The 25,689-nt window shown below is 32.5% G+C and overlaps 1 protein-coding gene across 2 annotated transcripts in view; it reads right to left on the reverse strand.

The window, feature by feature from the left end:
• LOC105226558 (alpha-tocopherol transfer protein-like) overlaps positions 1-25,689 on the reverse strand; it is a 40,297-nt gene continuing 14,608 nt past the window's right edge. The window contains exons 1-3 of one of the 2 annotated variants that reach the window (XM_011205478.4): positions 14,080-14,293; positions 1,157-1,461; positions 1-1,081 (exon numbers count right to left, since the gene is read on the reverse strand). In XM_011205478.4, coding sequence (XP_011203780.2) covers positions 460-1,081; positions 1,157-1,461 — 927 coding nt within the window. In that variant the 5' untranslated portion in view covers positions 14,080-14,293 and the 3' untranslated portion in view covers positions 1-459. Of the gene's footprint in view, positions 1,082-1,156; positions 1,462-14,079; positions 14,294-25,689 lie in introns of those variants that run through there. The other variant, XM_049450533.1, reaches the window with a different exon arrangement.

A 25,689-nucleotide genomic window follows, 5' to 3' on the forward strand; every position in this document is an offset into this window, starting at 1 on the left:
TTAACTTTTTCTGATTTTTATTTATTTCATTAAACATAAACGAATAGTATAAAAGAAAAGAGAATGAAATGAGTGACGTGAGTAAGTTGTACGCACGCAACAAATTAACAAAATGCGAAAGATTTGATTATAAAAAGTATAAATGTGAGTAATAATTTGCGCGACTGTGGCACAGTCTTGCAAAAAACTACGAGGCAATACGGAACGATAGTAACAAAATGATAATAATAATGGTAAAATTTAATTATTTGCATATACACACAAGCGAACGGTATTTATACAAATGGGGCGATGTCAGTAATTTATTTAAGCTATAATACGAATTTGAGCACAAAAAGCAGCAGCTAGCTTCAAAGCAGAGAGCAAGAGAAAGCCGCGGAACGCAACCGTATCCGTACATCCATTCTATCCTAGCGCTAATCTCAACTACGATTAAATTTGATCTGGAAGTCGTGCTACCTAATCGATGTTCAGTTGTCGGAAGGTACCCTCCATACCGAACAAATCGTCGCTGGTCTTCGGTGAGCCGGGACGCAACGCTTCGTTGGCCTTCTTGCCCTCCTGTTCTTTGAACCAAGGTGTGTATTCCTCCAACTTCTTCTTCCATTGTTGATTCAATTCGACCACCGAACCAGCTTTGCCGCCATATTCGTCGGGCAACAAGTCACGTGGCACCGCCTTGTACAAGCTTTCGATGTTGCTGTGGAAAGTGATACGATTGCGTATCTTCTCCTTAACGAAGGGGCGCACAAAGTTGAAGATCGTATCTACCAATGGGGAAATGTTGAACACATGCACTTCCTTCACCTTCACCGGGTATGCCTCCTGCACGGCAATGAGGAATTTTTTAATCACAGTTGGCGTGAATTTGGCAAAATGATGTGCCGAAGCCAGCGTAGCATCGACAATGAAAATATCACCGGCAATGCCGACTTTCTCCTCCAACAGGCGAATATCGCCGATCATAAGCGCCACCTTGGCGGCATCGTTAATATGCTGCGCCTGAAAGTCGACATCAATGCCGCGAACGAAAGTGATGCGGCGACCGTTGGGCGTGAGACCAGGTAAAGTTGGGCAGTGTCTAATCATGCGAGAGCGTGAGAAAAAGAGCCAAATAAGTCTAGCTGATATCAACGCGGACATTGTAAATACTTACAAGTAATCCAAGACCATCGCCAATTCTGGCCGATTAATATCACGATTGGCGAAGAATTCCGGTACGGCATTACGCATTGTATAGTACATGTCGAGCTTCTTTTTCACCTTCTCCAAACTGAATTTGCAGCCACGCAAGAATGTGGCCAAACGGCCATCGTCCATATCCTTGGGCAGATGCGGTTGTGTGTCCAACCATTCGCGTATGAGTTTGATGTCACGATCGATATCCGATTGGTTTTCAGGTTCGCGTAATTCCTCACGAATGGAGATGCGTTGTTGAGGTGTAGGCTGGATGAGCATCATCTGTTGGTGAGTAGAGATTGCAAATTGTTTTTACTCTCTGATTTTATTTGGAATTATAAAATAATTTATAAAACAGTACAATTAAAATATATTCGTATAATGACCAAAGAGAAGAGTGACAAGTGGAACAAACAATTGGCATAAATATGAAAGTTTGTTATAAACAAATAAAGGCTATTTTCGATCTCTAAGTCTCCGACAACTGGCATAACAAAATAGAAACCAAACTGGTAGTAATGAATCAAACAAACAACTGGTATAAGTGTATAACAATAAAATAAGCGCGTAGTAGATTTGAATGGATTTGAGAGTGGTAAATTAAACAAACAATTGGCATAAATATGAAAAGCTTGTCTCAAATCATGATTTTTTATTTGCAAAACGTTTAAATGTGGTAAATAGATCAAATAATTTATATAAATCAAAGGAATTGATATAATAAAATAGCAGCCGAAAAACGGCATAAAAAGTGGCAAACCTGTAACGGCGTATTTTATATATAAAACATTGGAGTGTGGTGAATCGAACAGATATTTTTTATACACCAATAGAACTTGTATAATCAAACAGTAGGCAAACAAACTGGTATAAATATAAAAACTAACATAAACAACCACCCTGTCTTTTATACTCGAAACATTTGAGTGTGATAATTCTAGTAAATTTTTAATATATAACTGGTATAATAAAAACAAGCTAGATAAACTGGCATAAAGAATTGCAATGCTTATTATACGCGAATAAATATAAAAAACTAACTCATTGTGTAAATACTTAATATAAAACAAAGACTAGCAGGAAAAAAACTGGTATAAATATTAAAAACTGGCATAATCAAACAAAACTTCCTAATTTTAAGGGGGTGAAACGATTAAGCAATTGATTTAAATTCATTAAACTGGTATAATAAAGCATACATATATATTTTTGTAATGCATTAAATCGGAAAACATTATTTCTGTCTTCACTAATTAGTTTTTTTTAATGTTTATTGCTATTTTCTACCTACATATAACAGTTTCGTAAGGTATTCGGGTAGCAAATTTTTAGATCAATATAACCTGAACCTGTACAGCCAAATTCGCAAAAAAAAACATATCAGTAATAATAAAATGTATACACAGAGACAACCTTCAAATTTTGCTTCACAGCTTGCGCCGATTGCAGCTAACATGTCTGCACACAACTTGCGCAACATGTTGATGCTAATGTTTCGCAACATAGTGATGTTGGCCAAGCAGACGTTAATATGCTAACGCAATAGTATGAGTGAACTGAACTGCTTCATGTCGTTGTATGTATGCAAAGTGAATATATGTTTGTATATTTGTTCACAAGTTTGCTAAAAAATGTAAGAAATAAATAAAAACACGCGACTAAAGCGGAATAAATAAATATTTACGCCAACCAGAGACGAGCGCTAATTCTGTCGGGCACAAATAGTTCCGGCGGCCGGTATGCAGACCTGTTTTACGCATAGCTAAATAGTATAGTGCGCACGCTTGCTTCGGTTATTCTAATATTGTTCTTTAGCTGATGTTGCGTGCAGCTGCGCAACAGGTTTTGGATGTTGCATAATAGTAGGAAGTTCACCAAAATATATGATAAGTATATGCATAGTTATATAGTATATATATAGTTGCTGTGATGTTGTGTAATAAAGATTAAGTTTATGAATAAAATATGTTTGTGTTATTTGTTTATAATCTTTTATGATTCTTCAATATCTGCCAGCTTGGCAAGCCGCATTGCCGCCTCGTGGTGACCACAACTTTTGTTGCCAACAGCTTAGTGCACCGAGTGACCAAAGCCGGTATTGATACTGAGCTGTGTGCGAGGCATGCTTGTTTACTTATTGATGTGTGCAAACAACTTAATGTAGCCAGTGCAAATTGGCATTTGGTTTGAGCTATTTTTGTTTATTTGTTTGCAATCACGCCACATTTCCGCTAATTATGCGCAAAACCACGCTTCTGAGTTGACGGACGGAAATCGCTTGAACTCACCACTTCAGCCGTGGTTGGGATGTAATGTCGCACGGCAAAAAATTCCAAAAAAATAAAATAATTTAAAATAAAATAAAATAAATAAAGTTAAATAAAAAAAACAAAAACAAATATAAAATATCATTTTTCATCATACTTTTAATGAGCTTTTTTGTAGTTTTCATGTTTATTACAAATTAATTGTCTTTTAATTGTTCGCAATTTTGATTATGGCAAGTGCGCATGTGCATGTACTGTACATACATACTGAAAAATGCGACAACAGTTGCAATTATTATTGCGTCTTCAATTTAAAAGAAGATTATTTCTCAATTTTGCAGGCGTGGCGTCACGCTTGATGACAGCGCTTCGATAACAGTGCCATTTAATTGCGATACACATGACAATTGTTTCGGCATAAAATTATTTGTATTTTTAAATTATGATGTCGAGTATAGCGGCGCAGTAGCAATAGTAAATTTTATATCAGTTTTTGTTTTTTGGCTTTGCTAAGGTTGTCTGGCAAAAATTTTGACTGGAGATTGTGATCATATATAAGAGTAACGAGTTGATGATTGATAGGAGTGTTTGGAGATTTTCAAGCGATGGATGAAATATGGCTCCATCACTTTACTTCTAAATCCAATCCATAGTCATCTGAGTTGACTGCACACGATGAACCAGCTAACGAGAGTGGAAAAACGCAATATTCGACAAAGTTATGGCGTCCATATTTAGGGGATGTGCTTGGAATAATTCTTATTGGCAACCTTCAAAAAGGAAGCAGCAGCGACTATTAAATAGCAATATTGGATCCTGTAAAGGATGAAATCGGATAAAATCTCCGCATTTGAAGAAAAAGGAAGTGCTATTTTTACCAAAATACTTTACGGTGTTACAATTCACAGAAAATTTGAAAAAATCGGGCTTAGAATTATTTCCGCACCCACCGTATTCTCCAGATCAGGTTCCTAATGACTATTTCCTGTTCTAAGATCTCAAGCGAATGCTAGCTGGGAAGAAACGGCATATTTTAAAGCAAACGACAAATCGTACTTTAAAAATGGTATTGAAAAGTTTGAGGCTCTCTATATTCAGAAATATCTTCAATCAAAAAACGAATCGAAATAGAAATAACAATTTTTTCAGTTAAAAAGAAAAATTGGCTCACATATGTACATAATTTTTGTAAGAATTCTTTTATACCGAATACCAAAAGCCGTGAATATGCTTTAAAAAACAGACTACAAAGCCAAAATATCCAACTACTTTTATGTTCAGCATTTTGAGAGGAAACAAAACATAATTCGCTCAAAGTGCGCAAAAGCGTCTGTAATAATAAAACAATTAGTTTTTATGATAACAACAAGGTACTTATAGATAAAAGTGTGTGAGCAACCAAAAAGTACAAACTTCAAAGGACTGCGAGTACGCAAACGAATTCCAATTTCAGAAACATTCTGTTGCGATGCTTTTCTAAGATTTGGAAAATCAAAGAGCTGCCATTCATCAAATTGAGAGAACAACAAAAAAGTGTTATATAACCGCCTTTCAACTTCACCTAGCAATCACGCTTCAACTGGCAGACCGCCCAATCAACAGTCACTCATTCGATTCATTCATAGTACTGATTAAATAGCAATCAGCGACAGCGAGCAACTGTTACAATAACAGCAATAACAACAAACCGCATGCTCGTGCTATCGTGATGTGCCATTTAGGCAGATTTGTGTTGAACTATTTACGAGTGTTTGCAACGCTGTTTAGTGGCTCACAGTTGCAAGACACACCCACGAACAGCTGACAAATTAGTTGTTGTTAGTCGTCTTGCAATTACTAATGTTGCTGGTAGACGCGGTTGTTGCTGATGTTTTAGTTGTACACGCAATTTGCATAAACACTTTGTCATGCAATGCCGCTGGCAGCACAACAACACTGCAGGCAAATAGTTGTACTTACGTACGAGCCAACTACTGTCGTTGATGTGAATGAACCGCGTTCACACACACGCATACACACACATTCATTTATATCTATATACAGTATATTAATATCTGTTTGTATACAAATGGAAGGCATCACACCTACCCGCCCTCTCTAATATTGTGCAATATTTATTTGCTCATTTCATTGATATTGACGGCCGTCTTGTGTGTGGATTTGCTGTTATACTCTCAATACTTTGGTTAATTGATTAGCATTAGTTAGTGAAATATTGTACAAATGCGTATGGACTTCCAAATAAGAGTTGTGGTGGCTTTGCTGAGCGTGTTGTAGTTTCTTATCGGTTTCACTGGACTAAAGTTGGCTACAGAGCAGTTACTGCAAAGAAATTTGAAAAAAATCCCAACCAAAAACGTTTTCTTTTTAAACCAGAAACTTCACTTATGCCTCATTTGGCTGTTTCTTCTTAGGTTTCAAATAAACTCTCGGTTCTCAAACATTTTAATAAGTTGTTTTTCTGTTAGCATTTCTGGGATCATCGGTTCATTTGAGAACTCTATTGAGCTTGTCTAGTGAGTTCGAAAAATGGTAAATTCTCAAAATATTGGCTGTCGTCGATTTGCCAAGCATTGGAGAGTAGTGAATTGAATAAATTATACCAATCTCTAAAACAATGTGGCAGCAGTTGCGTAGAAACCCTGTGCTATCACGTTTTCTGGTACATACGCTGTTGTTACTCTTCTTTGTTTGTTTTGGAAATTCTACTTATTTAATTCTCCGAAGGAAACATTTTAGTAACGTCTTAATTTGAAGCGTTTTCTATAAACAATAATAATTTTCTATATACATAAAACTCTTTTTTTTTTAAGTTTTCAGTTTTGAAAAAAAAAACTGTATTTCCATTTCGAATGGTAAGACAGGGTTCAACTCTATAATTTGTGGATATAGACACCTTTATTTGCTTGCTTATATTTCTACTTTCAAAGCTTAACTTCGGATATACATACTGGAACATAGGGAGAAAAAAGGTGTGTAGAAATATAAACTTGCAGTGAAGTCAGAATAGAGCGACATAAAGAACTGGAAGAAATTAAGGAATTTTGTTTCGCTTTCTGTAGAGAAAAAAATTGAAGAAAAGAGATTTTTTAATGAATGATATTAGAGACTAATCCGAAAATAAAAGCGTTATTTTTATACTTTTGAGCTTCTGCCAACTCAAGTGATTTATTTTTTGACTTGTCTGAACATTTTGAATTCATATTACGGAGACGCTAAGTCCTAAAAACTAAAGGAATTCATATAATATACAAAACATAATATTTTACAAAAAGGATTAAAACTTGTTTTATGATTTAATGTTTTCGAGCTTAAAGCTCACAGAAAGCATTGCATGTGTAAATTCACCTGTTTCGACATGACTAATGTTGTTGAAAAAGTTTAGTTTCCACAATATAAAATTTTTAAGCTCAGCAAAATTAATGAAAAACTTTCAGTAAGAAATTATTGGATCGAACTATCATTTTAAAAACAAGCTTTTTAAAATTAAACATGGTGAGCTTGTTTTTTTAATTGAACTTTAGGATTTTTTTCTTTTGGCTCTGTAATTTGATTTTCTAACCCCCGAATATTTTTCGAATATGATATATGTACATTGAAAATATTTTTCATAAGCAATTAAAATACTAAGTAAAAAGCTTTTCAGAAGTTTTTGAAGTTAATTCAGTAATTGTATAAAACATTAAAGAAGTTATTGCTTGCAATAAATATTGTCAGTATTATGATGCTTTTTTTGATATACGTTAAACGGTATTTTCGAAGATGAGTTGAATTTCTTTATTATTTTCTTTAAAAAATTCGTTGGATATACAATATATACGATTTTTATAGCACTTGTGGTATAAGGAAGTAAACATAAGGCGATTTGTAGGAAAATGCGAAGTTTTGAAGCACTGTGGGTGGCAACACTGGTTATGATATGTTTTTAATGTGTGCAATTGAGTAGCTGGCATGGAAGATATATGATATCTACGAGTATTTCTGTTTTTGGTTCAAGTTAACATATTTGTGTGTTGGGAAGCAACTCCGATATTTTTTATTTAATTTTGCATTCTAGAAGTTTGATTTTATATACAAATTTTAGCTTAAAAAAATGAATAAAGTGAAAGCACATTTACTTTTTCTCGTATAAGAGTCCAAAATCTTAAATGAAAGCGTATAAATAATTAAAAAAGCTACCAAAATCTGAGCAATTAAGCGAGCAATCAATTTTTCTCTTGCCAAACTTAGCGCTTTGCACAAAATTATTAAATTATTTTCATAATAGCGAATAGAAATAAATTTCGCTGCGAATTCGTTTCGCCAACTCAGCAACGGCAAAATTAAGCAATTACAGAGTGTAATTAAAAAAATTATGACAATAATAAAATTTTAAAATATAATAACCATATTTGCTTGTTGTTGTTGCAAACGCAGGCAGCACGTTTTCGCAACAATACTTTCGCATTTTGCTTTTATTACATTTATGCCGCGGAAATTGGTGCGCACGTTCGGGGCTACGACCAATAAATGTGCCTTACAGTTGATGGCGGCTAACGGTAACGCTGTGCGTCGCTTTTGATTTCGATGGAAGCGGTGGACTTGCTGGTGCCTGCAAGCTGCTGCAGCAATCAACAGCGAATGCGAAGCTTTGCACACATGTTTGTATGGTATGTGCACAGCAAATGCATTGAGCGGTAATTACTACAACTAAAGCAATACTATTCACTATTAGTTTGTTGTTGTAATGCAACGGCAACAATTTTATGTGGCAAGCGCTAGCAAAATCGATTGCAACTCTTATTTTGGAGGGGAAATTAGGCAATTACTCGTAAAATCGCAGCAATTACACATACATACGTGTTTTTGTAAATATATATGAGATTATATTCATATATATAAATATATATATATATAGCACATATCTACACAATATCTAGTAAATATGCTTGCAATTGCATGCGGCTGTTGGCGCGCTTTGCTCCCGTTGGCAGCGTGTAGAATCGCGCTGGACGCACTTGATCAGTTTGCTTTTGTTGCTATTGTAAATATACAAAAATGCCTTGCAATCACAATTCGGTGTACAAATCCGCTTACATGCAGACTTCTAACTCTGGCCAGTCTGCAATTGCAAGTTGATTACGCTCGCTAAGTGCTTGCAACCTGCTTGCAGCTTTGCACATTTGCTGAGCGTGTTTCTGCCGCCAGAAGTTGCAACATCTAGAAAACCAGAAACAAACCTGTTTGGTCGCTCTTGCCGCAGCATTTGGTCTATTGTCTAACATTTGCCAGCTTTTTGCACCATTTGTTTGTATTTCTTCGTACTTTTTTGCTTTTATGGCATTTTTGTTGTTGTGCATGTATGTGTGCTTAGCTAAAGCGCCGTGTGTGTTTATTGACCCAAGCCAGCAAGCATTTGGCAAGCATGTTGTTTACAACATACTTGTTGTTTGTTTATGTTGGGCAACTTTTGTCATTCTTGTGCTTCGGGAAGTGGCAATAAAAAGGCGATAAATGGCTTTTCGCAAGTTTCGGTTTCAGACACTCTACGATGGTATTGAGGATTACAATTAGCTTTAATAAATGTTTATGGCGCATGTGGACAACTTCAATTTGAGAAGGTTTGTATTTTAATTCAAAATTGGGTTTTGGTAGATTTGATGTCAAAATTTTTTAAAAAAGAGTTAAAAACCGAATTGCTTTATATATGAAAATATGTTAAGTTATATGAATTTTAGAAGCTTTTCAACGCCTCGCGATAAGTTGATCTTGCAAAAGAAAAGAATATAAATCACAAAATATTTCTATATTTATAAAAAATATTTATGCATATTTGCGTTCAGAAAATCTATAATTTGGGACTTTGTATATCTCTAAGTTTTAAATTATAATGATTATCATAGACGCCAAAAATTTTTATAAGCCTTTACTCATTTTAAAAAAAGTTGTTTGGGTAAGAAATAACCATTTTTTGTTGCTGATTTTTATTTTTAAACTTAACAAAATGAAAAAAAATCATTTAAATTCGGAAAATATCTATAAAATATTTATGATAATTAAAAGTACTATAATTCTTACAAAAAAAAATTATTTTTTATATTAAAAATGTATTTAAAATAATATTAATAAAATTATTTATATTTTATATTAAAAAAAAATACTTTTTAGTATTTATTTAATTTTTTCAAAAGAATGATTGTTGATTTTAGAATTTTCTTAATTAACAAAAATAGTTTTCATTAAAATTTAATAATCGACTATATAAGAAATCTATATTTTAAGTTGTTTAAAAAAAGTTTAACATAATTTTTAAGAAACATTTTTATTATTTTTAATAACTTTTCTAAATTTTTTATATGAAATAAAATAAATTTTTTGATTGATTTAGAAAATATAATTTTGTTATAATAAAAAAGTAAAAGAAAATATATTGTATAAAATTAAGAAAAAAAATAAAAATATATGTATATCAATCTTTTACCAATGTGCTTTCTTTAATAATTAAAATATTTTTAATTTTTTTAATATTATTTTGTATTGAATAGAAATTAATTTATACTACATATTTTAAATCAATCAAAAAATACTATTTACATGGACACATTTTATAAAATCATATTTGTACACATATATATATATTAGGGTGATTCAAAAAAAAAAATTTTTGTTTTTTTTTATTGGTACTCAGAAAAATGGGTTCCTAGACACCTCTAAGAAATCCTCTCCAAATATGAGTTTTTAATTGTAACGGGAAGGTCCTCCGCCTAACGGTTTTCTATTTTTTCTTATTATCAGATAGAAAAATTTATATCTCGCTTCCAACTACTTGAAAAAATATCTTGTTAATTAGGTTTTGTAGGAAATTGAATGCTCTAAAATATGGTCTCTTATGATTTTTTCGTAAACCCAACCGTTTAAAAGATATTAACGGTTGAAATTTGACTATTTTTGGAAAAATTCTTTATTTCTTATTAATTTTATAACTCAATGAAAAAAAATTATTATGAATAGGTTTTTGAAGAGGATTTCTTAGAGGTGTCTAGGAACCTGTTTTTCACAGAACCAAACGAAAAAAAAAATTTTTTTTTTGATCCACCCTAATATGCATTGATGTTTGACGATGAATATCTCGTAAACGCTTAACTTAATCGAAAAATCATAGTAGACCATTTTTATAGAGCAGTAAATTTCCTACAAAACTATGTGTTTTATCATTCATAATAATTTTTTTTCATTGAGTTATAAAATTAATAAGAAATAAAGAATTTTTCCAAAAATAGTCAAATTTCAACCGTTAATATCTTTTAAACGGTTGGGTTTACGAAAAAATCATAAGAGACCATATTTTAGAGCATTCAATTTCCTACAAAACCTAATTAACAAGATATTTTTTCAAGTAGTTGGAAGCGGGATATAAATTTTTCTATCTGATAATAAGAAAAAATAGAAAACCGTTAGGCGGAGGACCTTCCCGTTACAATTAAAAACTCATATTTGGAGAGGATTTCTTAGAGGTGTCTAGGAACCCATTTTTCCGAGTACCAATAAAAAAAAAACAAAAAAATTTTTTTTTGAATCACCCTAATATATATTGTTCATATATATATATGTTACATGGGTTTTTATAGAAATAAATTTTTAAAATATATTGAAATTTTTTTCCAACTTTACAAACTTTAGCAAATTATTTATTTTAAAATTTATTTGAAAAATCTCAACAACAAAAAAGTTTTCCAGAACAAACAGAAATATCGGAAAAATTCAATATAATAAACTATGGAATAATAATAATATATGTCAAATTGTTTATTATCTCCCATTTGTCGAAAAAATTTTGGTTTCGAGTTAACGTTGGCATAATCCATAATCAATACAAGTATTGTATTGCGCTAACTATCACACAAAAATACAACAAAGTAGTAGAAATCTTCACAGTTTATTAATCGCATGCAAATTAGTTTGCGCTGCCAAAGAAACCGGGTCTTTGCCGGCGTGTTTATTTACATATTGGTCACAACACTTCCGCATTGACCTTTAGTGTGTGCGAATTTTTTGTGTTGAATATTGGCGACAAGTCGGCCTGGTGCTACCAACACCAAAGCATCATGAGCCATTGCCACATTCACCTAGATTTCGCAGCAGCACAAACAAAAGACTCAAGCGACGAACTTGACATTGCGCAAGGTCTTCGATGCTGTTGTTGTTATAACATTTCTGTATAATTTTTGCAAACAACCGTATTTGCAACAACAAGCTTTTAATTTTTTGTGAGCCGAAACGAGTGCCTTAGTAAATATACTAGTGATTGTTGGTGTGCTCTATTTGCTTTGTATGAAACACATGTGCAAATATTTGTTGTAAAATGAATTTGTTGAAGTTATGTGTTGCATTGCGGTTTGCGGTAAAAAGTTAAGTGAAGTGAGCAATTCTAAATTTTTTAGCAAACTGCTAGACATATTGAGCAGCGTGGAATATGCTAAGAAACGCTGTTTTCATTCCCGCTAATGTAACAGTTATTGTTACAGTTAACAAATTAGTTTGTTGTAATTTTAGTACTGCTTGTACACATTTTATGGCATTCTCTGTTTAATTTTATTAAATTTTGTTGGGTTTTCTACTGTGAAGTAATTTTTTTGAGACAATGAAAAACTCGTTAAACAGTTTTAAAAAAATTTTAATTTTTGTAATAGTTTTTGGGCTGTTAATTTTAAACTTTAAATTTCAATATTTATAAATAATTATTATTTTTTAAATAAATAATTTTTTTTTTAAGCTTGAAGCACTGTGTTTATGGGTTTCTTCAGTGAGTTTTTTCGAAAATTGAAAGTATTTTCTTACTTATCGAGTTTCTTTTAATTTCTTAACAAATTATATACACGATTTTATAGTAAATTATACTTGAAATATTATACTAATACTTAGATTGATTTTAGAATATATCGGAACGATGTTTGAACGATTTTATGTTCCAAATTATTCTAGTGAACGATTTAATTAAACTTAAACAGCTTTTCATTTTGAAACATTCAAGAGACAAGCTTGCTGACAAATTTTGTGAAAGAATTTAAAAAATGATGTGCAAAGATCGTATTTAGAAGCAAGTAATAATATTATTATGCCTAACTTTGAAAAAAATTGTCAATAATTAATTTTTGTAAGTAATATTTGAAATTTTAATTTTCACAATAACTAAAAAAAACTTTTTAAATTATTTTGGAAAATAATTTTTAAAAATTTATTTTGGAAAAAAGTTTTGATTAAGCTTTATTTAATTTTTGTTTGGTAATGTATTTAAAAAACAAATTTATTTTTGATTTATTTTGGACTACAAAAAAAATTAAAACTTGAAAAAAAAAAAGAATTTATTTTGGAAATTTTTTCTAATTTATTTTTTTTTTTAATTTTTTTTAAATTAAAATAAAGTTTAAATTTTTTTATTTGGAAAAATTTGTTTAAATTTTCTAATTTAAATATATTTTGTATAATTATTACATTATTTTTTGAAAATATATTGTTTTTGCATATTTTTAAAATTTTGTGTTGTAAATTGAAAAACAAAATCCTCTGAAAAGCAATATATAAAAATATTTTGCTTGATTTTGTAAGCTTTAGCTTTAAAAATATATTTATTGAGAATCTCTCACGAAACTTTATAAATAGAATGGTAATTTCACACACAGTTTCCTGGCAAATTATTTGGAATCGTAATTTGTCAGCTCATTTCAACTGTATTAGGTTAAATATAGAAGATATGCATATAAACTTTTGTCCATTTATGAAATATTTGAATAAAAACTTAGGAATTATTTCGGAACATAAAAAACCTTTTTTGTTTACTTTGTTATTAATAAAAAAAATTTAATATACTTTGATTTTTTTTAAATAATAATATTTTATTTAAAAAATTTTCTTAAAAACATATTTCAGAAAAATTCGTGCATAAAAATACGTTTTGAGCCAAAATTATTGAAAATTTTGTTCTAAAATTAAAAAAAAAAATATTTGTTTTCAGTTCAAATAATAAGTTTTCGAAAAATTTTGAAATAGTGAGTTTTCAATTTATATTTTTATTGTAAAGTTTCAAAAATGTTTTTTCTTTTTTTAGTTTTTCGTTAATTTTTTGAATTACTATTATAATATTTTTCCCAACAACGTTTTATCTTAAAATCTTACATTGATTTGTTTTGGTCTTATTTTTTTTCAATTTAAATATAAAATTTTGGAAAGAAATATTTGAAATGTTAAAAATTTAGAGTTTAATTTATTCTTTAAAATCTTTTTTTTATTGATTTCCTTCATATATACAATTTGCTATTGATTTAGGCATAACCTGTTTCAAGAAACCATTTTCATGAAAAATAAAAATAAATTATTTTGTCGCAAAATGTAAATATATTCCATGCACAAAATATTTTTTTTTTACACAAAATATATTTTTTTCACAAAAATTTTAAAGTTTTCAGGAAAAATCGTTTTTTAGCTCTTTATTTTTTTAATTATGTGTGATTTGAAAACAATTTCCAAACACTGAAAATTCACCGTTAAGTGCGCTTCTTAAGTCTTTTGTTTGCCTATCTCATATCCGTTTATTTATATTTTAAGTTCAAACTGTAATTTTCAGCGAATACAATTTGATCCTTTCGCGTTTCCTTACCTTGAGCACTTTCAAGTTGTTTTAGAAGTTTTAATCCAAAAAAGCTGTATTCCTTTTGAAATTGTCACGGGCGATTTGCGCGCTTTAACTAAGTTTTCTAATTTTTATTTTTGGTTTTGAAATTTTTGGCAAATATTGAATTATTCACGACCGCACTAGCAACAACGACAACAACCGCTTCGTTGGTGGCTAAATCTGCAACTGAACACTGCCAAACATGTTTTGCCGCTATATAAGTCCGGTGTAGCTGCAGCGAGTTGTTGTTGTACCGTCGCCAGCTGTTGTTGTCGGCATCGTTGTCGTCGTCGGCGCTTTGTGCAATGGCACAGCTAAGTGGCAGTCTAAGTCACTTCGTGTATGTGTGTGTTTCTTCGTATCTCTATCTTATTGCGTGTGTGCGTGGCGAGCTGTGCTGCGCTGGCGCGATGCGTTGCCGCGCAACTGGGTTCCACATCACTAAGTCAAAGCCGAAATCGAAATCGCCACGAAATAAGCCAAACTACAATAATAGCAACAAAAAGGAATGTGCGAAATCGGCTAAAGCTATGAATTGGTTCGGTGTTGTTATTGTTGTTATTGTTGCTGTGGTTGTTGTATTCATTATTTTTGTTGTTGTTATGTGGAACGGAGCCATTGCTCATGCGGATTGAAGCAGTAGCTGAAGAAGACGCATTAACAATAACAACCATGACAACAACAACAACTACAACTAAACTGTAACAACTTGAATGCATGCATAATAGTTTCTGCAACAAAAACAACAGTAAAAGTGCTTTGAACAAATATTATATAGCGCACGCGCCCCAAAACGCCAGCACTAGCTAGCGACGGTACTTGAGCGCGTTCGCATGCGAAAGTCAATAGCCGTCCAAGCACATGCATTCATGCATACATACATACATATATACACTCATGCATATATACACATAGATCTTTAGCGGTGTACGCTTGTATGTGTGTGCGCCTGTAAAAGTTTATCATTTATAATTTGAAGAAGTTTGCTGTGGAAATGCTCACAACGAGCGGTCTGGCTCTGCGCCGCCTCATATCACCCCTCCAACGAGTTAAAGTGATGCCATGTGTGCCTGACTACGAGTTTTCCTTCATGCACCTATGATTCTCAACTTTTTTTCATTATTATTATTTCGTTTTTGATTTACTACAGTTATGATTTTTTGGTGTGTGTTGTCGTTATTGTTGTTGCCATTGCTCGTATTTGAGTCATGGCTGGAAAATGTAGCAAGACTTGGTGGTGTGCGGACATATCAATACAATACATACAGTGACAGTATCCATACATGTACATATGTATGTGTATCTATGTAGATATATATATACATATACATATATAAACAAGTATATATATACATATCCATATGCATGGTAAGTCTGCATCGTCAAAGTCAGGCGAGTGTGGAAATTTGCGGAGGCAATTATATTCGATACGGAAATTTTATTTGCTGCTGAAAATTGATTAATTTTTTTGCTTTTTGCATTTTTCTTTAATTTCTGCTGAGTTGTGGAGAAAGAAGTTACTTTTGGAAAAATGTGATTGTCCGTGCAAGCATACAAGCATTCCATATTTATTTTGGGGTTAATTGTGCCACTGTCCATTAAAAATTTTATTAACTTTTTAAACATTTGCAACACGTTGCTACAGATACAGAGATAGTTATAAGGTTTACTATATATACATATATAAAAATGTTCAGCTTGACGAGACAAGTTGAAATCCGGGTAACAGTCCCTTGTTATTAATTCTGTTGATAATTTAAGATATTTTTAAACTAAAAAATAAAATTATATCAAATAATAGAAATTTTTGGATATTCTTTTTAATTATAAAAATGTTTAACATATATTTTGGTTTTATTCTTTACTATTAATTCATTTCAAAATATAATTCTTTTTCAATGAGATATATTTAATGTTTAATATAGTATTTCAAAATTTTCAATTTTATTTAAATATTTTTTTTTTGCAAGGAAAAGAATATTATTAGTTAAGGGGAAGTTGTTAGTAAAAGTAATCACAAGATAATCATCATATAACTGCACACCGCGACTTGTGTAATTGCCCGCTGCTGGAAGTTAAGGTCCACATCTTGAGCAATAACATGTCAATCAATCATAATTGTAGAGTGCACACACGAATAATTATAATTATTTAATATTAGAAATGCAGTGTTCAAATACACTATATTTGCACTTGATTCGCTCACTCTCAACTGAAACAGCTTGACCCGAAGCTAAATGCGTTGGCATGGCATCATAGACTGATAGACCAGACATGAAGGAAAGAAGCAGTATCATTCCACTATCTTGAAAAAATATTTTTGGAATTGCTTCCTGAAGAAAGAAGAAGAGATTTGCATGTTGAAAATTAGAAAGTTCTATAATATAATGGAAACCCAAGAATCAGACATTTTAAAGTCATTTAATTTGCAAAATCATTGAAAAAGTGTACTGCTTATACATTGAATGTATGTGGGAACCATTTATATAAATATTAATATAAATTATTGGAACAATGATCCAGTAGAAAGAGCTAAGAATCGTGAAAGCTTAAGCCTCAATAAAAGCTCTTAAAAGCGCAAGTTTCATGGGAAACTCCTTCAGTATTAGAAAATCTTGAACTAAAGCTCCATAAAAACTTTTATAAAACAAACTCAGTCCAAAATTTATGCAATAATGAAACACCTAATGCTTAAAGCATCAGACAAATTCGTGCAAGCTTAATGGAAATATACTAAGAACAAAGTTCTACGAGAGTTAAAAAAAAAAATATTTAATCGATCAGAATAGGCTAGCCAGGTGACTGAAAATGTGAACAATTTTTATGGTCCTGATACCGTAACAGCCAATTACGCCCATGTTTTGTTTCGTCGATTCGGTAGGTTCGATGTCAAAAATGCACCGCGCTTTAGAAGGTCAATCGAAGAAAATATCTATCAAGAAATGGAAATCGTCTAATCTGAGAGTCTTGCATACCCTATTTCAATTGTCTAGGTCTTAAACATTACACAAAGAAATCATTTGGAAGCTTTAAAATCACAAGTTTTCGAATCACAATGTGCCTATGAATATGAATAGTGAGCCACTTACGACAATGTCGAGAGGGAGCAGGACCGCTTGAAGGAAGCAATAGCCCAGAAGTGTTCATCTTCGACCAGTAGTGTAATAAAACGATAGTGACTCGCCAGTGATTCTGTGAGCAGAGTTGGAATGTTCCACCTTATGGTCCGAACCTGGCATATGGCACGCTGTGAAGAGTATGAAAATCCTTTAGGTATAATTTTACAATTAAGGTTCCTTTCAAATTGGATGGATTGATATACAAAGTCTCAAATAAATAACTGTTACTAAATGCGAGATATATTAAATTATTATGTATTTAAATACATTTATATTATTCCAATAAAGTATATGGATTAAATGCAAAATTGCCTCCATTATTTTTTTACATTTATTTAATTGTTAATTGTTCTCTAAGTGCTTCTATAAATATACACATGCTTGGGTAAATATGTATTTTAAACTTCCGCAAACTTGTTGCAGGAATGACGACATGAACTAAAGGAGATAATTATAGAATTATATATCGTACTACTTTGAGCAAAAAAATTGAAAGACTTTGCTCGTAATTTTAAAATTCTTAATGTATTTTCCGAAACTATGTATGCCGTCCCCCCAGAGTAATTCCCCTTGGCTACAGTCCACTTGTGCCAACGCTTTTTCCAATCCTCGTTAAAAGAAAATTTGCGAAATATCCTTCAAAGCGATTCACGTTTGATGTCTTCAATTGATTGAAAACGGTTTCTCTGGAACGGTCTTTGGAGTTTGCTGAATAGCCGAAGTCACAGAGAGCTAAATCAGGCAAATATGATGGTTGCGGCACGATATTGGTTGACAATTTGGCGAAGAGCTCTCGAAGAATTAATGCAGCATGCGACGGTGCATTATCGTGGTGCAAAGACCAAGAGTTGTCGGCCGATAATTCCAACCTTGTTTTACGAATACCTTCGCGCAAACGAAGCATAACATTCAAATACTATTCCTTGTTGAGAGTTTGGCCGGTCGGAAGGAATTCGATAATCGAAGAAAACTATATACATAACCTTGATTTTTTACCTGCTTTGAAGTGTTTTTTCGACTACGGCTCATCCTTGACACTATATTCGACAGATTGATCGTCTGTTTCCGGGTAGTAAGCATAGATCCAAGGCTCATGGTGCGTAATATAACATTCTATGATATCTTGGCAGCCAGTTGAGTTTTCAAACTTGGTTTTCACTAATTTTTCCCACATTTCACCTATGCCAGTAAGATCCCTGACAGCTAATCGTCGATTCTAAAACCCTTTCTTTATTTTATTGACGTCTTGATCATCAGTTCATGTTGATCCGTCCTGGACGTGGTTCGTCGTCAACGCCTTCTCGACCCCACTTATCAAAAACACTTCCTCGCGAAAAACAATTATCACCGAGGGTCTTTTGCAACTTTCTAAATGTTTCGGCACCAGAAAGATATTACATCTGTACATTTACGCACCAGAACAGAAACCAAAAAATTTTGTTTATCAAGCCGCGCTACATTAAACAAAATGTAGAAAAATCGCAAATATATGATTTTAACACAATATAAATTCAACCTTATTTTCATTTCAAAACACATAATTTCACGCAGGGCAACGGCTGCGGGGTCAGCTAGTATATTATAGAAATCTCAAATGAAAGTGTGATAAATATTGAAGAATTATTTTGCGTTGCATTTATTTAAAAAAATAATAATTTGTTTAAAAATTCCATTCAATAATTATTGTCTACAGTTTGATAAGTCTAATAAAGAAAAAAGTGGAAAATACAAACGCAAATCCATATGCCCGGTTCCTGTTTGAATTTTTTCTTCAATCAGAGTTGTCTAAAGTACAATATTTTATATTGATCTTTAATGGTTTTATTCACTTTCGCTTTGTATTTTTAAATTGCTTTGTTTTGGTTCAAACAGCCAGTTTTCGAATCTTCAATATATTTTTTTAATGTATAATTACACAGACGCTGCTAATCTACTGGTGCTTTGTAAAAAAATTTCAAATAAATAAAATATATATGTATGTAAGCTGTGTTGTGTGCTTGTTTTCATGCCAGTTTTATAACATTGTTGACTTAACGGTGCTTTATAATGGCATAAATTAACAAAGCTGGATTTATTTGCCAAGATATCGAGAAAGAGACAGGAGAGAAAGACAAACATTGCCGAGTTTACAATACCGATAGCCCATTCTAGACAGAACTCTTCTTCACTCTTACTTTTTGAAATATTAATTAATTTTCACTTGACGAACAAATTATTGATTATTTGACTCACCCTGTATGTACATGGCTAATCGAACGAAATGTTCTGTTAAATCGCTTTTGTTCTGCTAAAATAAAAAAACGTTATAATGTGAGAACACTTGTACAACGCATTTTACTGTTAGGCACAGTTAGTTGAACCCTATTAATTTAATAGGTAATGATTAAGAGATTTCGCTTTTTAAGCGCTTTCAAACGTTATTCATAACTTTAAATGATTTACTGAGTTTTAATCACGAGCTTCCGGTTTTTCGACTGCAATTCGCTGAATGACCTACTAAAGCTAAAAAAGCGCAATAGAAAACGCTTGAGAAGTACAAAAGTCAGTGCAAAACGCGTAGAACTCGAACAACTGGTTGCGGTAAAAATTATTGCAAATTTAAATTAAATTATAGACTCTTAAAGTTGTGATCATTAACCCTTTTGGGCGTATCACAGAGCACAAAAGCAAATTCGATTTCATTATTATTTTAGTTTGGTCGAAATCGACCGTCAGTATCTTACGGTACAAGAAAAGTCAAAATCAAATTTATGCTTGAACTAGTAGGGAGGGTCTGTGTTCGGGTGTAACCGAGCATTTCATAATCTTACAACTTGCCAATATCAAAAAGCTGGCTAAAGACCTTCCGAAATTTTTAAAACATTCATTGATTCATAGAATAAAATTAGTTTTATAACAATATTTTATCTCCCGTCAGCGAAAGTTTTATTAAAATACCACTCAAATGCAAAATATCTATCATAAAATACTCGTAAAGCAAAGAGTTTAAATGTCATGTATCGAGTTGATGAAGAAAAGGTAAACCAGGCGATCGGAATTCATTATATTGGGGATATAAAGTTTAAACCAATTTCATTCATATTAAGCACTAAACCACATAATTTTTTAGAAAACTTTTTCATTTATTGTATTTTATTAAAACATCACACATTTTGTGAGGTGGAAAGCCGGAATGACAATTCCGGCGTAAAGTTTGATTTGCGATTGTAGTTATTTTTAGCAATATAGAATAAAATCCTCCCTTAGTTTCATTCAGGTTTCTTACATTCCATCACAAATATACATACATGGAGTAAAGTCAACAGGATGTTTCAAAATTCTCATGTAAGTCATTTGGGGCTCGGGTAAGTTATAAGAGGCAGCATTAGAACAAGTAAGGGACGGCCAAGGGCACAATAGAACCTCGGTTGCGGTGCAATCCTCATTGATTTATCTAAGGAACGGCTAAGTTCGGTGGTAAGTGAACATTTTATACTCTTGCAAGGATCAAAACCGGCGATTTTATAAAAATTTTACAATATGTTGGCAATACCTCAATAATATACATACATGTATATGGAGTAAAGTCAGCCGGGTCATCGAAATTCCTGATAGTGGTTAAACGGAGCCTAGTGGAAGTTTAATCCAGTTTAGACATGAAGATATATTTAGTAAAACACGCTCTCTAATTTTCATTGAGATAACACATGGTACCTAGAAGCTTGAACAGCTTTGGTTCGGACAATTTTTGGTCATTTGGTCACATAATTCAAAGGCACTATTCGTGCAAAGTTTTATCTCGTAATATTAATTGCTTCTTGTGAGGAAAAAATTCGGTGTTGTAGTCCGATTCCACCCATTTTCCCATTGTAATATAGGAATGTCAAAGAATTATTATGTGCCGAATTTGGTTAAAATCGCTTAAGAAATTCCTGAAATATTTAAATTTACCATAAAGTGAGTAGTTTTGAACAGTACCGTTATATTGGTAGTGGGTTTGAGTGAGTTATCATCTGGTTTCATGCAATTTCATCGATAAGAAGTCCAGTAGGAATTACCTTAAGCGATGTGACTAATGTAGCTTTAGCCTAGGAGATATGTACATTAAACCTATTAGAGGGCGAGGCCACAGCCATTTTTTCAAAATTTTTAGTCAAAACTGCCCCTAGTTACCGCGATCCATTGTGCTAATTTGCAGTCCCATATCCTATTTTAGTGTTTAACTTTGCAGGTTTTCGTTTAATAGTTTTTGTGGGCATGGTAATGGCTCGATTACGCCCATCTACGTGCGCCAAATTCCAGGTCGATATCTGAAAAGTTAAGGGATTAGTTCGCGTACAGACTGAGGGACATGGCTAATCATTTATTTGGTATACACATATATATTTTAGAGGATCTTCGACGTTTCCGTTTGAGCCTTATAAACTTCGTGGTTAATATACTCTGTTCAGAGTATAACGCAAAAAATAAAATTATTTAAAAAGTGTTGGTCACACCAGGGTTAACGCTAACAAGTGCATCTGTGCAAAAAGTAGCGCTTGCGAATTTTTTCATAACCGTCTTAATGATATAAAGTATGGTAGTTTCTGCAAATTTTCGACGATCTTTTAAGTTTTTAGTTGGCTGTTTTTATTGTTATGCAAATATAATTAAAATATAAAATTGCAATGAACTAGAAAACGGTACATTTATATATGCACATACATACGTACACATAGCTTGCTTATGGACTATTAACCGTAGCAGAAGCTTTAAAGAAATCGTGTTGAAAAGAGAAACGTGAATGATTAACGTCAAGTTCATTGGCAACACTAGCAACCACTAAACACACACACAAACATATGTATATGTAAACAATAAGAAATGTATGCATGTGTATCTAACCATCGTCCAAGCGGCCAGCCAACCGACCAACTAGTGACTCACTTGGCAAACGCTTGGAAACGCAAACGTACGATTATGCATTAATTAATTACTAGCAGAAAGCAAAAACAACAACAATGAAATGAATAAATAACTAAAGTAGAAAAGAAAAGCAAAGAGACAAGAGATGATTTCGCTCTGAGGCAGATGTGCCACATGCCACAAACTTGGCTGCTATTTTAGCTGCAATATCTGCTTAGATTTGATATATTAAAATAATTAGTGCTTTAATTGCACAAAATGGCAAATGCCCATTGTTTTTAAGTAATTTGCACAAAACGCTTCACTTGCCGTAATTGATTTCATTTCAAAATGTAACATGTTCCCGCCAAAAATCACGTCCAGTGCGTTATTGACATGTCTCTAAGCAAATATGTGTGTAAAATTATCTAAGGTTAACCGTTATCAGTGGGCTGAGATAATATCAAAGGCCGCGTGAGCAAATATGTAAAATTTTCAACTGAGTATTATGATGTTTCGAACTGCTCTCGAGTAAAGCAATTAGATAGCGATTTATGAGAATAATTATGTTTAAAAGGTTATTTGCAAAGTCTCCGGCTTACCATAGTAAAACACATTTTTTGGCAAAATTTGTATTTTTTATTAACACAGTTCCCCTCAAGGCTGATACACTGCTTATAGCCACCCTCCACCTTTAAAAATTTTTTCTTTTGCTTCATAATAGGCCTCACTTTCGGCGCTTAAATCTTTATTCGACGAAAATCTCTTTTTAACAAGCATTCTTTTGAGATCTGAGAATAGGAAGTAGTCGCTGGGGGCTAGATCTGGAGACTATGATTTTTGCGGAAGCACTTTAAAGCCAATTCATAGATTTTTGCCATCGTTTTCATCGACTTGTAATTTGTTTTGGTGTAACATAACCTCCCTTTTCTTCAAATGCGACCGTTTTTTTATCAATTTCGTCTTGCAAACGGTGAAATAACGCCATGTAATCGTCGTTGTTGCTGGTCCTTTCTTTTTCAAGTTAGTTAATAAAAATTATTCCATGCTCATCCCGCCATAACCTTGCTTTGAAGAGGATACTTCGTGTGCAGTCCACACTGATGACTGTAGATTGGACTTCGGAGTGAAATGATAGAGTCATGTTTCTTAATTTTCCCATATCGAAGCAAAAACCCAGGTTTTTTACGCTTGAACATATGTACATATATGTACAATGCTCCGAATCATCAACTCGTTGTTGTTTTCGGTTTGAATTGAACTCATTTTTTGCCTTCAAAAAGCAATATTTTATCTACACACAAAATTCAATTTTACCCATCGTCGTCTTCGGTGTTCATTTCACCTCGTCTAAAGTTAGCATATCAATCCTTGATGGCTGAATTTCCTAAAAAAGTATTTGCTTTAACTGTATTTGTTATTTCAAAAAAAAAAAATCTAGTGGTGATTTTGCGTTTTATTTACTATTGCCATACTAGCATACAATAATTATAATACGGTAGGCATTTTTTTGCCACAATGTATACGTACCTACTCGATTATTTCAGGACATGGGTCTGAAATGCAGTTTTCCCAGACCAATCCAAGATTAGTAGTCATAATATACTTAAATATTTGGTGATTAATGTATGGTGGTTAAAAAAAAAACAAAGAATTGGCTTACACAGTTTTAGGACTTCGCAATTATTAGGCGTTATTGAAGAAGTTGAGGGATAATAATTTAAACCCGATTGAGGTCATCAACATCAACACTGAAAGCTTCAAAGTAATTGTAATATATTTACTTTACCTCAAATGGAGTGATATGAATCTAGAACAGTTGGAGAAGTATTTAGAAGACGCAAAATGGATGTCGCCACTAATCTTTGTAAGGTCTATTCTAATAATAATTGATTCACTGAAGTATTCCATTTGCCTTGACCTTTCACGGTTGAGTAATGAGTACGCCCGAGTGCTTTTTTGACTGACAATGTTGTGTTGACTAAAAACACTTTACCAAACAGTTTATCGGGGGTAAAAAATATTGATTACTCTCGTGTATAACTAATTGCCAAACAAAAATGTGAAAACATATTTAGATATCTGAGTATATTTAGTGTATTGTTTTCCCTTAAACTATTTATTATTGGATTTAATTAAGCATTGCGCTCCTGGAACACTTATGCTTTGCTTTAATTTTCTGGTTAGCAAGCAAATATTGACCTTTTGTTATTGAAATTGTCAAAGTATAAATATTTAATTATATCACACAAACTACATTTTTATTGTCTGTTGCTTAAAAAGATTCTATTGGTGAAAAAATTAACAGAGATTTAAACGTTTTGTTATTAAAATAAGAGTGCAATTATGATGATACTATGATTCAAAATTCAATCGAAAATATTCATATATATATAAATTGTGTCAAAAAGAACTCGAGAATTGTAAATAAAACCAAATATTTAATTATTCATCAATATCATCAATATTTATTCTGTCCCATCAGATGTAATAGAGTTACGGCAACGATTTTCCAGTTTTCGAAACACTTTTCACTTTTGGGATGGCCTTCAGCTCCTTCAGTGAATTTTGTTGTATCTCTTCGATCGACTGATAACGGCTTTCACGAGCGGCAATTTCAGTTTCCAGAACAAGAAAATATCACATGGAGCCAAATTTGGTGAATATGGTGTTTGATCGATGGTATTCATTAAGTTTTTGGCATTAAATTCGCACTTTTTTCGAGAAAAATATCAGTCGAACGGACTCTTTCAAATGTTGAGCTCTCTCTAACACTTTCCTAATGGTTTCCAAGCACCATATCCTTCTCTTTTTTTAGTATTTTCTCATAGTAAATTATTTTAAAGTTCTGTGCTAACTCTAACAATTCTATAAAAACAAGTGGTGTGTAATTGTCTGAATAATAAAGAAAATTATAGAGAAATTTGTCGACAGTTAGCAAATAAATATACAGTTGCGGCAAAGTAGATAATGCGCTTACGAAAAACTTTGCTATTTATTGTAAATGATTTTTTCGATGATAAAAAGATCAACCTTGATGGTCCAGACAACTTTTTGGGATACTAGAGAGATTTAGCGGAGGCGGAGGCTCCCTTGTGGTCTGGGGCGCATTTTAAAGTTCTGTGAGAGAGCCGTTGGCATTCCCTTTTTGTCGAATGAAAGGCTAAGTTCGGGTGCAACAGAACATTTTATACTCTTGCAATTTGCAAGAATCAAAACCAGGGAAATACTTTAAGGTATAAAAGAAATCATGTAGACTAAAGTCAGTCGGATATTCGAAAATCCTGGTATTAGTTGTTTAGGGTATGGGTCACATTTTCGCTCAAATTTATCTATTTTAGACACAAAGATACACTCTTATGAGTAAAAACGCTAGCTTATTTTCATTGGGATAACTCACATATTGGGCGATTTATGCAGTACAAAGTCACCCGGAAGTTCGAAATTCTTTATATTAAGTATGTCGTAGACCCTAAGAACTATTGGTCCGATTCAACCCATTTTTGACATGCAGCCATACCATTATAAGAGAAGGATTATCCCTTAAATCCAGTTATACTCGTATGTATGTATAATATCACACATTGACCGACATTTCCAATCAAAAGTCAAC

Source organism: Bactrocera dorsalis, chromosome 2, assembly GCF_023373825.1.
Source record: "Bactrocera dorsalis isolate Fly_Bdor chromosome 2, ASM2337382v1, whole genome shotgun sequence".
NCBI lineage: Eukaryota > Metazoa > Arthropoda > Insecta > Diptera > Tephritidae > Bactrocera > Bactrocera dorsalis.